A 13,848-nucleotide genomic window follows, 5' to 3' on the forward strand; every position below is an offset into this window, starting at 1 on the left:
CCTATATTTTGGGATGGAGTAGTATCTCTTGAGCCACCTCCCTCAGGCTTGACAATTTGCCATTGTGATATCTTTTGACACATGAATACTGGGAAGCATTTCAAATCACCCACCGTCAGTATTTCTTCCTCTTTGACATGCAGCTCACCAGCCAGATAGCCCAACAAAGAAAAAAAACCCAATGATACGAGATGGCTTCTCCAAACAACAGTTACTCAAAGGTCAGCAGCTACATAGGTACAGTATATGCTCTAAACTGTATGCTCCTAATTGCCTTTATCCACATTTGCATATATTGCAGCACACTCCAAAGCATTGGATACAGACTGCCATCACAGTAGCAAGTTTCATATAATTGCTCATGTGCATGGTCAAAAATTTCTTGCCCTTGTGTATATAGTGCTCACTGCACAAATGGTATAAGGAAATACTCAGCGTAGAACAACTGCAAGGAATACAAACAATGCAAATGATTAACATTACCAATGTTTAATTGGTTAACAAAATTCATCGTATAAACTAGAACACTATCATTAATCACCTTCCAAATGAACATGTAAAATGATGTGATCCACGCCTTGTTTTCAACGTCACAGTGCTGTGCTCTCTGCCAAAGTGCAAAGGCAAGCAGGCCATGGCCGAAAACCTGGATTATCAATGCAACAGCAAAAGGACTTCTCAACTTTCAAACTGGGGAAATTTTTTTTTGAAATGAACAATTTTTCTTCTTCTTTTCAGAAGTGAAGAATTCACTCACGGTGATAATCATTTGACATAGATTTGTAGATGATGCTCCAGCCAAAATGGCAGCCCCATATGCTGTTAATAGTATGTTTATGCAGAGCCAATACACCTAAATCAGATAAAAATAGGATTTTACACCATTTTTAAATCTGGAATGACATGTAGAACCATTATTTTGTTTTCCAGTGGTAGAATTGGATATGTTCTTACTCTTTCTGGACCCAAACGTACGCTCAGGGATTCGACGCCAAAATGTCTGTCACCATCAATATCTGGAATATCCTGAAAATTCAGAAAAGGTCCCAGTGATGATATTTGAAGAGATGGATGAAATAAGGCTATGACTGAAGAAAAGCCATTGTGATCTCACGTGAACATATAGTCAACATAATTGGGCATTTACCTTGAATAAAGCTATAACTGAAGAAAAGCAACACATGAATAATGTTGCGAAAACCACCGACTTTGTTGGTGCCAAGGGCCTCTTCAGAACATGTTGCTGTTACAAGAAGAATTCAATACTAACCAAAGGGAAATAAGGAATTTGAACTTGAGATGTAAACAATGTTTTGTACTACCTGCATATGTGCAAAGAAAGCTAGCTGAACTAAGACAGCTCTTACAAATAGTATACAAGATGCAGCGAGAAACGCGTTCCTTTTCCACCGGAGTAACGGAGCCTGAAAAAAAGAGTATGATGGATTGAAAATACAAGTATTTATATGTTAGATGGGATCATGGAACACCATTTGTACTTACAAAGCTCGGTAAAAACTACTTACATCAACAGAGTATGCACTTCCAAGAAAGAAACTGATAAACAAAGCACATAACAAAGGAGCTGATTTGGATCTGATTCCAATGGCAATGCTCTAGCAAAAGGAAACAAAATGTGAGGAAGGTGTATTGACATAAAACCTGTTTTATTCAAACTAGAATAATTGATTCTTTATTCCTGGCGTTGAACCTAATATACCATGATCAAGGACGTGAGTACTAACACTGCTCCAGTTGCCACTGAAAATTCTCCTGACGCCAACGGAAGGCTGGGCTTATTGACCTCCAAAAAGAAGTATGATTTAATCACAATGATACTACATATCACATGATAGAAGAAAATGTTTTCAAACAGCAAGTAAAAAATCACCTTATCAATCTGGATGTCATATAGTTGATTCAGGCCTACAACATAGATATTCATACATAAAGAAGAGGATAAAGCCTGCACATAAGGAAAAATAAATGGCTGTTGTATATCTATAGACCATTAAGAAGATAACTTTAAGCATCTGTTGAGCACAGGGTTCATCAGGAATTTAATTTAAAACATCTCTTGAGCACAGCATTCATTACAAAATTTATGTATGATACCTCAAGAAATCCCCATAATGCTTTCATAGTAAAATCATCTAGGCTCCTCATTGGCAGGAGAGAAACTGAAGTGATTCCTATTATCTGACAAACAATCCAAGAACAATAAGCAGTAGCTAGACAACATGCATCCGAAACTGCCATACAAAATTGAATGAAACTCACAGTGCCAAAAATTGTGTGGGGTCGGCAAAACCGATAAAAAGCTCCCAGTTTCTGGGGAACTTCTTTGCAAATTTCTTCAAACTCAGTGGCGATGGATTCGTGCTGATCACCAGCAATGGCATAGCATCTCACTTGGAGGACTGGAGAATGTTGTCTTTTTTGCCTCCTTATGCTTCTTGTGAGACTGGTAGCATTTAAAATTGCACTTAGTTTTACTTGTGAAGTTGTCATAGTGGGCTATCGAAAATATTAACCCCAGATTTACGAGAGTGCTTGCCTTTGACACTGGTGTAGAGCAGAATTTTCCACCGACAATTTACCTGTAATGTGTAATTGAGGACAAGTGTTTAGTACATTAGTCACTTTGGACAAAATTATATTTTAACAACTTATGTTTCATGGGGGAAAGTGCACACTAACATCTCTAAATTATTCATCCATTTTATCAACAAGGTATTTTATTTCTCCTAAAAGAAGAGGAAAAAAAATACAGTTACTGAAAAGGACACAACTATGAATTTGTTAATTAGGATAAACTTCATTTCAGAAATATGCACCTTCGAATTCTTCTAAAACTTAGTGGCTGAAAAATTGAGGACATATTAATCAGTAATGCCCTATATTTGCAAATTTTGGGACAATTTGAACCATGCCACACAAATTTTACAAAATTTGTGATATGCCACCCTGACCCACATGTCATTGACTCATGTGGGTCTTACATGTCATTGAGATACGGGTGGCATATCTCAAATTTTGCAAATATAGGGTGTCATGGTTCCAACAAACCCAATAATTTTAGTGGGGGCTTCGCAGGGGCTCCCATGGTCCTCACGTAAGTAGTGGAGGCTCGAGACTCTACCGCCTTCATGCTAGATCCGCCCTATACAATTAAAAGGATCGCAAGATCCTGAAACTCTTCCGGAGAACTAGGAACCCAAATGTACAATCTTTTTCTTCATAGTGAAAAACTTGAATACATGTTTGATCCTGCAATTATCATGCGCATGCAGTTCAAATGTTTTAAGGTTTTATGCTTTATCCCCCATCTTCTTCTATTTGTGGTGCATCTAGGCTAGCTGGATTTGATCTACGAACAACCCAACCCGGATGCCTGGAATGTTGATTTTTATTGAAAAAACATACTAAATATAGAACGAAAACACGAATCTCTGTATACCTCCCCAGGACAGTTTCCTCGTTCCAAACCGAGCCCTGAATTCCGATCCCCTCTTATCTGCAGCACCCAAGTTAAAGAAAATCCTCAAATCAAACCGAAGTAATCAAAGAACAAGACTAACAAAAGACAGTATAAAAGAGTTGTGTGTCAGCTGGCGGCGGCCGGTTACCTTCCTGGACTTGCACGGTGTGCTGATGCGCCGCCGGCTTGATAGCCGAGCACGCCGCCGCCGCCGCCGCCGATGAGGCTTGCATCGTCTGGGATCTTGGAAGAAGACAACGGACGGACGGACTAGATGAGGAAGAACTGAAGAGGAGGAAAACCTAGGAATTAAGCCGCCGGCCGGCCGGATCGAGGATTTATGCGAGGGATTAGCTGATCTATCGATCGATGGAAGGGAGATGTGTGGAGTGGGGATCGATGAGTTGGGGGACGCAAGCTTTTCTGCTGCTGATTAATGCACGCATGCATGGCGTGCATGTAACCGAACCAGCTATGCTAGCCGCACTGCGCATCAGCCAGCAGTGATGACGACGCAGGCAGGCAGCTATCCCACGCCGCCTGCCTGTGCTGCACTACAACTCACGCGTTGGAAACCAGGCCATGGTCCACGGGAGTTAGCCGGGCAGTCAGCCCATTGGGCCGCGAAAACGCGCGTCTAAAAAACCGCCGCAAGTTATTTAGGAAAAACTTTCAAATCTAACTATACTACAATTGTAATATAATTCCACTGTAACTATAATATTAACTTGTATATAAGTATTAAAATAATATACGCAACTTTATATCTAACTTATATAGAGATTACAATGTAGTTACAGTTATATTGTAGTTACAAATTACTCCATCCGTCCCATAAAAAACCAACCTAATACCGGATGTGACATATCCTAGTACTATGAATCTGGATATATATCTGTCCAGATTCATCGTACTAAAATATGTCACATCTAGTCCTAGATTTGTTTTATGGGACGGAGGGAGTACAATGTAACTATAGTGAATTTACATTATAGTTACACTATAACTATACTATAGTTACACTTGAAAGTTTTTTCCTATAAAACTTGCGACAGTTTTTTTTTTAGCAATTTTGGTTCTCGTTTGGAATAAGTTTGCTTGCCATCCATCACCTTCACGTCGAGTTTAAACGGCATCCTTAGACTGCAATACTAGAAATCTTCAACCCCAACTTGCAAAACCGGATTAATTAAGATCATCCGTCAGTATAGATGGTTGGTTTCATTGACATAACAAGTTGACTCGGTCCACTCATGCTGACTAGGCGTATACGTGAAAAAAAATAAAAGTGAGCCCCCACATATAATCCTCGCTCTCCTCCCATTTTCTCCCTCCCTCATCTCCATTTTCTCTCCATCTCCCTTTGGTTCTTGGAGCTTGATGCATCGAGCACGTTGCTAGAGAGCGGTGATTGAGAAGTGGGGGCTAACCAGGAGCGGTGATGAGGAAGCAGCTCAAGGCGAGGAGGTCTAGTGCGGCGATGGGTCTGCCATGGTGGTGACAGAGGCCAAACCGAAGTAGAAACATCCGTATAGAGCAGGGACTTCCTCAGCTTCCGAATAGGAGGAGGAGCTCGTCATCCAGGTTGGCTCTTCCCCTTTCACCTTCAACCTCATCAGCTCGCCGCCTCCGTCGAGCTGTCGGGTAGGCGAGAAGCGACAAAAAGGAATCGGGCTGAGCTACCGTTGCTGACTCGATGTGGAGCGCTTCCTGCCGCAGGAGGCATGATAGGAGTTACCTAGCGAGTCGGGCAGCGTGAGTGGCTTGGGGCTGGAACTAGGACATGGCAACGACACCACCGCTCGAGCTTGATTTCCATCGCCACCACCGTGGCATCCCTTCCTCAACCTAGCGGCTCCTCCTCTCACTCTCGACATAATCAGGCAGCGACGGTAAGCCCCACTCCTAGCGGTAGGGAAGAGCCCATCCCCAGTGTCACAGGACCACGTACAGGAGCACCCGAGGCGGAGTTACCGGGGCATCGGGTCCTCTCCTCCGTCATCGCAGACTACCATTGCCCTCTATCCTCTTCGACTGCTCACCGCCACCTTCCCATGGACTGTCGGTGAGCTAGAGCTCGCCGACTCCCTCATCTCCCTCCTCTTCTCCTTTTGCTGCCATGGTCCACAAGAGCCCTCTCATCACCGACCTCCCACCGCCGCGCTGTCTCCCGCGGACGGGCTTGCCAGTCGCTGCCACTCTCTCCTCCATTGAGCTCCTGGGAAAGAGAGGGGAGAGGTGGAGAGATGGGGAAGAGAGGGGATAGTTGAGGAGAGGAGGAGGTCCACTTACATGTGGACCACATGTTTTTTAATTTTCTTTTTGCTGACTAAGATATGACGTCAGCCCAAAACCAACCATCCGTACTGTCATGGAACTTGGCTTGGCCGGTTTCGTCTGTATAAGGGGTGAAGATTTTTGGTATTACGGTTTAGGGATGTCAATTAAACTCCACGAAAACTGAGAGGCGATATGTGGACTTGTTTCTTTCTCGTTTTCTCCCGGAATAAGTTCATCTGAGGTCCCTTAACTTATCGACGAATCCGATTTTCGTCTTTCAACCAGAAAATCAGATATAATAGGTCCCTTAATTATCAAAACCGGTGCAATATAGGTCATAAGGAGGTTTGGACGGCGGTTTTAGCTGACGTGGTGCCTACGTGGCTAATTTGACTCGGTCTTCATCTAACGCGGCATTGACGTGGCCCTTACGTGGCAATTTGATCCGAAAAAATAGTAAAACCCGTGGGAACCATATGTTAGCTTCACATACACAATAATAAAAAATGGTGGGACCCATGTGGGCCCTGCATGTTATTCTCAATCCCCTCCTCTTCTTCCTCCTGACCTCCTCTCTCCCCCATCTCACCTATCTTCACCTCTCTCCCCTCTCCTCCCTCCTCTCACCGACGGAGATGCGGACGGCGTGGAGGCGCGACCTCCTCCACTCCCGTCCCCATGGGCTTACCGCCGACAGCCACCGTGCCTGCTTCCTCTGCCGCTGGTCGCAGGTGCATCTGAGCAAGAGGAGCCACATGCGGGACCAGACTGTCAGCGCCATGGATGCAGCTACATGGCTAGGGAATGGCTCTAAGCTGCTGCCGACGTGCAGCTCATGGGCGATACCCTTGCAGTCACGTGGCGCGTGTGTTGGAGGAAGCAACGGAGACGGGGAGGTGGCCGCGTGTCACTGAGGAGGACGGGGGCCCGGCGAAGGCAAGAGCGGCAACCGTTTCTGAGGAAGGCGCGGGGGCAAAAGGCGGTGCTGGAGAACGGCCACCGGAGGTCGAGGCGAGGGGGAAGCGGCGGCGACGGCAGGAACATCCGGAGGCGGTGGAGGCAGGCGTGGCGGGCGACGAGGAGAGGGGTGGCGGATGCCTGTAGTAGGCCCATGGGGGGCGAGAGTGGAGGAGGCTGCGTCTTCAAGCCGTCCGTTTCTCCGCCGGCAAGAGGAGGGATGAGAGGGGAGAGAGATGAAGACATGGGAGATGGGGAGAGAGGAGGAAGAAGAGGAAGGGATTGAGACCAGGGGTTTATGTGGGCCCCACTATTCTTTTTTATTATTGTGTGTGTGAAGCTGACATGTGGGTTTTATAGGTTTTTTTTTTCAGATCAAATTGCCACGTAAATACCACGTTATATGAAAAACCAGTCAAATAAACCACGCAAGCTAAAACCAAACCACCGGTTTTGACAATTAAACGACGCATTGGTTGACAAGTTAAGAGACACCAGATGAACTTATTCCTTTTTCTCCCGTAGCGCGCGCGGCCCACAGCCTACACGGCCCACCTCCCGCGCTACCCCCCAGTGGGCAGTGGCGACGCTATCCTCTCCATCCGCTCGCGGCTCGCGCTCGCCCATCCAATCCACCGCAAGCCGAAGCGTGAGCAAAGTGCCCTCGAGCCATGGCCATGTCCCTCTCCCTCGCGCGCGTCGCGCTCCCGCCTCTGCTGCAGCAGCAGGGGGGCGCCCCCAGGAAGCTCCACCCCGGCGCCCTCGCGTTCCCCGCCAAGTCGTTCTTCGGCGCGCCGCTGGCGGCCGTCGCGGTCTCCCCCGCGTCGGCGGCGGCGGCGTCGCCGCTCCGTCGCAGGCCGTCGTCCGCCTCCGCCGTCGTCGCGGCGGGGAAGGGGTACAAGATGAAGACCCACAAGGTACGGCGCGGCTTGGTTGGTGCTGTTCTGGTGTGGATTGCTGCTGCTGGGGCTGATTGATTTCTGTGGGAATTTTTTTTCAGGCGTCGGCGAAGCGGTTCCGGGTGACGGGGAGGGGGAAGATCGTGCGGCGGCGCGCCGGGAAGCAGCACCTTCTCAGCAAGAAGAACACCAAGCGCAGGAAGAGGCTATCCAAGATGGTATGCTTCTTCTTCTTCTCTTCTCCCCCCACCACCCTGCAATCCAGATACAGTGCAGCTCAAATTCTGGTCTACTAGTTGTCCAGCTTATCTAGCCATGGAATTTGCTGGTGTTCCTATGCTTAATTTTGGATTGGATTGCAATGTGAGCTGTGGAATGCTAAATTGCTAAGTGAGACTGTGAGAGTGACTGAGTGAGTGTGGTTCAGCTCATGGTGCTATGGAATGCGCCGAATTTGGGATGTTCTATTTGTGAATTTCGGGGCAATATGCATAGCTGTCTCCTAGTACCTATGTGGCTGAATCTGATTGTGGGTCACATATCTGTGCATTCTAGATTGTATGGGAATCAAATGAGTGGCATTTGTAGCTTCTTTCTAAACTTTGATGTGTTCAGCTCTGCTGTTCGCGATAACTAATTAGTAATTTCACTCATTTTTTTTCAGAGTTCATGGTCCACTATTAGTTCTTACAACAAAAAATATTTTTAGAAGCCACTTCTTTATGTCTATGTGCTATTGTGCTAAGTCCTACTTAATATTAGCATATTTTTAAATTGCTGAATAATAATATGCCATGCTCTTTGAGTATTTTTTGGGAAGTTAAAAGATTGTCGAATGTCTTATCCATTTGATTATTGGGGATCTGACAACATAATTAACAGCCATAAACTTTGTTGTAATATTAGAAGCTCAGTAGGTTGAGTGTTATAATTAGTGTGCACACGCAAAAGTACATACCAGCAATTGATAATTTAATTGCTCATCTATCCCAATCTCCCCTTGATATCAATCCATGATTGGTATGTGTCCTTTACATTTTTCTGTTCTAATAATAATGTGCAAATGCATCATACACATTTTGCATTGGAGTGTTTTGTCGAAATGAAGTCCACTATTTTTGTACACTTCTTCTGTAACTGAGTCTCCATATTATTTTATAGAGGTTTGGTCTTTCCCCCCTGAAGTTCAGTCTTCCCATTTCTTACCTCTCGGATCCTTAAAGTAAAGCACACCCTACACTAAATTTGAGATAGGAAGCTTTCTTGTAGGCCCAACATCTGTTCTACTTGTATCACCAATGTTTGGTAATTAAGCGGCTGAAAAGAAACATTATTACAATAAGAAAATAACAATGATTTGCTGGGGGTGTAGTCTATTTTAGTAGCTTCTGAAGTCCTAAAAGTGTCATCATAAATCAAGGACAACTTCACTGGAAGTCTAAAACTTGTCATTGTCTACCGCCCTCTAAGAGAACATTGTTATCTTTCTCGCAGATCCAAGTTAACAAGAGCGACTACAACAACGTGACGGGCGCACTGCCCTACCTCAAAGTGAACAGGAATGCAGAATGAGATCTCCTAGGTCTTGCAAACATGCTTCTGTTTCGTTTCATCAAATTGTAATTTTGTGTATCTTCTTTGTATTTCTTTTCTGAATACCAAGGTCCCAAGTCATACCAAGCAAGCACAAACAATTATTCATGCCAACATGTTCAAAAATGAGTTGCACTTGCACGAGCTAGTTATTTACAAGTCCTTTTTCCCCTTTTGACAAAGAAAATTCCAACTGATAATGAAAGCAACTATTAAGGAGTAAGAACATGAGTGGTTGACTATGCAAGGCGTCTCCCATTATACCTGTGACTAATAGCATCTGATTTAATTTGCATTAAGTAATATGTGCAGGCTTAAGAAGTGAAAAAAGTCGTTTATTTGAGCTCTTCTGTGTGAAACTGCGAACTCACCTAAATGGACATCTAAGCATTTTTTGGACTATAAAATAAACATCTTTTGCTTAATTTAGCAAGGAGACCGTTTATTTATTGACTCGTTCACACGATGCCAAAGTGACATCTATGTATTTTTTTTTAATTTAGCAAGAAGACCGTTTATTTATTGGTTTGTTTGGTTGTATGGCGGCATGGCGCCACCCATTGCCCAAATCTACTGAGTTAGTGTTTGATTAGTTGTTGCAATTGTGGCAATCCATATTTTAGTACTCCATGCGCTCAAATTCCATACACACAATTCCTAGCTAAACAATGCCACCCCGTTGGCAATCCACACTGGTGACAAATTGAGTTATGACACGGTTAGGTTATAGTCTATCATGTCCTCAATCTGCATATGTGGTATGCACATACATTTTTATTGACTTCCATGCATATAGCAATTGATTAATAACATTGAAATAAGGGAGGATCAAAATAGAATAAGATTTGTTTAAGTTTAGTTGTTGGTGGACCCCCACCAGGCCACCACAGAGAGGCAACCGTTTGAAGGAAAAGCGAAAAACGAATTGTGCATTAACTAAAGTCATTCCACTTGGAGTTGATATTCACTAAAGAAAAGTTCAAAAACAAACATTGATAACCTACTGCAACCTATGGAAAGTCATTCTACTCGAATCCATGATTCCAATAGAAATCTAAAACCACAGTAGCAACGTTTATTATACAACAAACTCATCCCAAAACCATTAAATATCAACCACATCCTCCTACTTCTATGGAAAGTAATGCTGCCCGAATGATAGATTCACTACAAAATGTGCACAACTGTAAAAAAATAACACCAGACTATTGAAAAACATATAGAAAATCATTCTGCTCAAATCCTAAGATTCGCTAGAGAAACCCGAACCACACTAGTGACATTTATTATACAAGAATGTCATGGTAGAAATAATTAAATTACAATAAGAAGTTCCAACTTCTACGGAAAGTAGTTCCTTTGAATCAAAGATTCTCAAAATAGAACATGCAAAACCATCAAATAATAACTATAGGCTATTGAAACTTATAAAAAGCCACCCCGCTAGAATCCAAGATTTGCTAGAGAAACCCAAAACTACACCAACAACTTTTGTTATAGAGCAAATTTCACAAAACCTCATGTTTTGGGGGCATTAGAAACAAATACCCTTGGTCTTGTAATTTGTTTCAACAAGCCCCGAATTTTGAGGCAACATGTTTTAAAAGACATAAGCACAAACATTGATTGTCCATTTGGCTGTATAATAATTGTTTAAAAAAATATATGAGACATTTTACTATGTATACACATTGGCATATTTTTCAACAATCATTGGTTGTCGATAGTATGAACATTTGTATATATAAATGGTAGACATGGCATTATTAGTGTGGATTATGTTATGATTTTTCAATCATAGAGTGCGAGTGAGAAAGGAGATGAAGCAGAAAGAATGGACGTGTATTTAGAGCATATTAATGTGAATATATATCTAAATAATGTAATGCATAACATTGGAAGTGAGTTTTTTTTTAAAACATAAACCTAGTGTTTCTTGAAACATCTTGCCCCCAAAACATGGGGTTCCTTGAAACAAATAAGAATAAATAGGGTTTTGCATCACGGATGCCTCAAAACCAGGGATTTTGTGAACTTACTCGTTATTTATATAGCAATGCTAATGTGAAAACCATTAAATTAATAACATGCTAGTACTTCTATGTAAAGTAATTCCACTCAAGTTAGAGATTCGCTAAATAGAATATGGAAAATTGTCAAATTATAATAATAGGATAAATGAAAAACTTATGACAAGTCATTCTGCTCGAATCATGAGATTTGTAGGAGAAACCCGAAACTACACTAGCAACATTTGTAATACAACAATGTCATCACAAAACCATTAAATTACAACAACAAGATCCTATTTCCGCGGAAAGTAATTCCGTGCAAACCAGAGATTTGCAAACTAGAACATGCAAAGCCATCAAATAATGACTATAGTTATTGAACCTAGAAAGTCATTCTACTCGAATCCCAAGATCCATTGAAGAAATCCAAAAAATGCACTAACAAAAAAAATTATAGAGTAAATTTCACTAAACCCTAGGTTTTGGGACATTTTTAGCATAATACCCTAGGTTTTGTAATTTGTTCCAACAAACGCTTGGTTATGGGGCATCATGTTTTTTTTTAAAAAAAAATCACAGGCACAAACTTAGATAGTACATTGGGCTATATAATAATTGTTAAAAAAACTCGTATGGTACTTTTTTTTACTATGTACACACATTGGCCATAATTTTAACAATAGTTGGTTGTCAATAGTATGACCGTTTGTGTATGTATATAAGTGGTTGACATGGCGTTATTAATGGGGATTATGTTATTTGCATTCATATAGTGTGAGTGAGAAAGGAGGCAAAATAGATAGATGGGCATTGTATTTATAGCATATTAATATGTGAATACATGCATAAATAATACCATGTATAACTACAAAACACGAGTATTTTACATAAAACCGTGGTTTTTTGAAATATTTTTACCCCAAAACATGTGATTCCTTAAAACAAATCACAATAATGGGGGGGGGGGGGTTTGCATTACGAATGCCCTAAATCTTGGGATTTTGTGAAATTTACTCTTTATAATATATTATAGAGCAACACCAACATGAAAACATTAAATTACATTTCATCAATAAATCCACTGTTTTTGTGCACTTTTTCTGTAAATGAGTGCAATGGGTGTTTTGTTGAAATGTAAATCCACTGTTTTGTGCACTTTTTTAGTATCCATTATACTTTATAGAGGTTTGGGGTTTCCCCCTTGAGGTTTGCTCTTCCTGATTCTTACTACATCTTATATACTTAAATCTTACCTTACACTAAATTTGAGATAGGCAGCTTTCTTATCCTTCCCAACATTAGTTCTACATGTATCACCATTTTTTTTTCAGAATTAAGGACCTGAAAAGAAACATTGTTATTATTATTTTCTTGTAAGAAAATACCAATAACTTACTGGTTATGTATAGTCCATTTAAGTACTTTAGTCCTCAAAGTGTCATACTGTGAATCAAGGGGTAACTTCATTGGAAGTCTAATACATGTCGTTGTGTGCTTCAAAACACAATTTACATGTCCTCTAAGAGAATGCACATTGCTATCTTTATCGCAGGTCCAAGATAACCAGAGCGACCACAACAACGTGATAGGCACACTGCCCTAGCTCAAAGCGAACCAGAATGCAAAATAAGATCTCCTAGGTCTTGCAAACCTGCTTCTGTCTCATTTCATCAACTTGTAATTTTGTGTCTCTTATTTGTATTTCTTTATGAATATCAAGGTCCCAAGTTAGATCAAGTAAGCATAAACAATTTTTCATGCCAACATGTTCAAAAATTTTGCACGGTCTAGTTCTTTACAACATTTTGCAAGTTTTTTTTCCCCTTTTGACAGAGAAAATTCCTGTTCATATTGAAAGCAATTAGTATTAAAAAGTACAAACACGGGTGATTGACCATGCAAGGCCAGCTGAAATAAACCACAAAAGGACAATCCCTATTATACCGGTGACTAAATAACATTTGATTTAATTGCATTAAATAATATATGCAAGACTTGAGAAGTAAAAAAACAAGTCATTTATTTGAACTCTTCTATGTGAAACTGTGTGCTCACCAATTGAAATCTACGTGCTTTTATTGGAATACAAATAAACATCTCGTGTTCAGTTTAGCACGAAAATCGTTTATTTATTGACGTATTCACGGCTTCATGCCATGCCACAGTGATATCTATATTTTTTTTATAGTAGAAGAATATCATTCTTTGAGGGCTTCTTTGGTTGTATGCCACACATTCCCTAAGCCTTAGGTGTGTTACAATTTATTGGGTTAGTGTTTGATTTATTATTGTAATTATGGCAAGCCACATTTTGTTACTTCAAATGTCATACACACAAAATTCATAGCAAAACATTCTCACCCTTATGGCTAATAAAACAATGGTCACACTTCGTGAGTTTGTGTGGCAAGTCACACTTGTAAAAAAATGAGTTATGACAAGGTTAGGTTATAACCAAACATGCCCTTAATCTCTATATCACAAAACCTCTAAATACTAGCTAAAGTCATTCAACTTGGAACCTGTATTTGCTAAATAAATGAACAAAAACTTATGTAACACTCATAATCTAATAGATAAATCTAAAACTACATTAGCATTGTTTATTATACAATAAGCTCATCGA

General features: G+C 41.3%; 2 protein-coding genes across 3 annotated transcripts; one reads left to right on the forward strand and one right to left on the reverse strand.

Annotated features, from left to right (window-relative positions):
* Window positions 1-3,960, reverse strand: LOC4341663 (homogentisate geranylgeranyltransferase, chloroplastic-like). 2 transcript variants are annotated; one of them, NM_001421665.1, is made up of 14 exons: window positions 3,630-3,927; window positions 3,461-3,517; window positions 2,558-2,600; window positions 2,281-2,464; window positions 2,116-2,199; window positions 1,892-1,966; window positions 1,721-1,804; window positions 1,527-1,616; window positions 1,323-1,424; window positions 1,148-1,243; window positions 955-1,026; window positions 758-853; window positions 542-646; window positions 1-445 (listed from the first exon to the last, which is right to left on the reverse strand). In NM_001421665.1, the coding sequence occupies exons 1-14, from the start codon at window positions 3,712-3,714 to the stop codon at window positions 404-406; spliced, it is 1,215 nt and encodes a 404-aa protein (NP_001408594.1). In that variant the 5' UTR covers window positions 3,715-3,927; the 3' UTR covers window positions 1-403. The 2 variants fall into 2 exon arrangements, with proteins under 2 accessions (NP_001408594.1, XP_066167266.1); XM_066311169.1 differs by having other exon boundaries at window positions 49-406; window positions 3,630-3,960.
* A 3,379-nt stretch (window positions 3,961-7,339) lies between these two features.
* LOC4341664 (large ribosomal subunit protein bL35c) lies at window positions 7,340-9,351 on the forward strand. Its single transcript, XM_015786148.2, has 3 exons — window positions 7,340-7,635; window positions 7,719-7,835; window positions 9,112-9,351. The coding sequence occupies exons 1-3, from the start codon at window positions 7,390-7,392 to the stop codon at window positions 9,187-9,189; spliced, it is 441 nt and encodes a 146-aa protein (XP_015641634.1). The 5' UTR covers window positions 7,340-7,389; the 3' UTR covers window positions 9,190-9,351.
* Window positions 9,352-13,848: the final 4,497 nt, after the last annotated feature.

Source organism: Oryza sativa, chromosome 6 (genome assembly GCF_034140825.1).
Source record: "Oryza sativa Japonica Group chromosome 6, ASM3414082v1".
Taxonomy (NCBI): domain Eukaryota; kingdom Viridiplantae; phylum Streptophyta; class Magnoliopsida; order Poales; family Poaceae; genus Oryza; species Oryza sativa.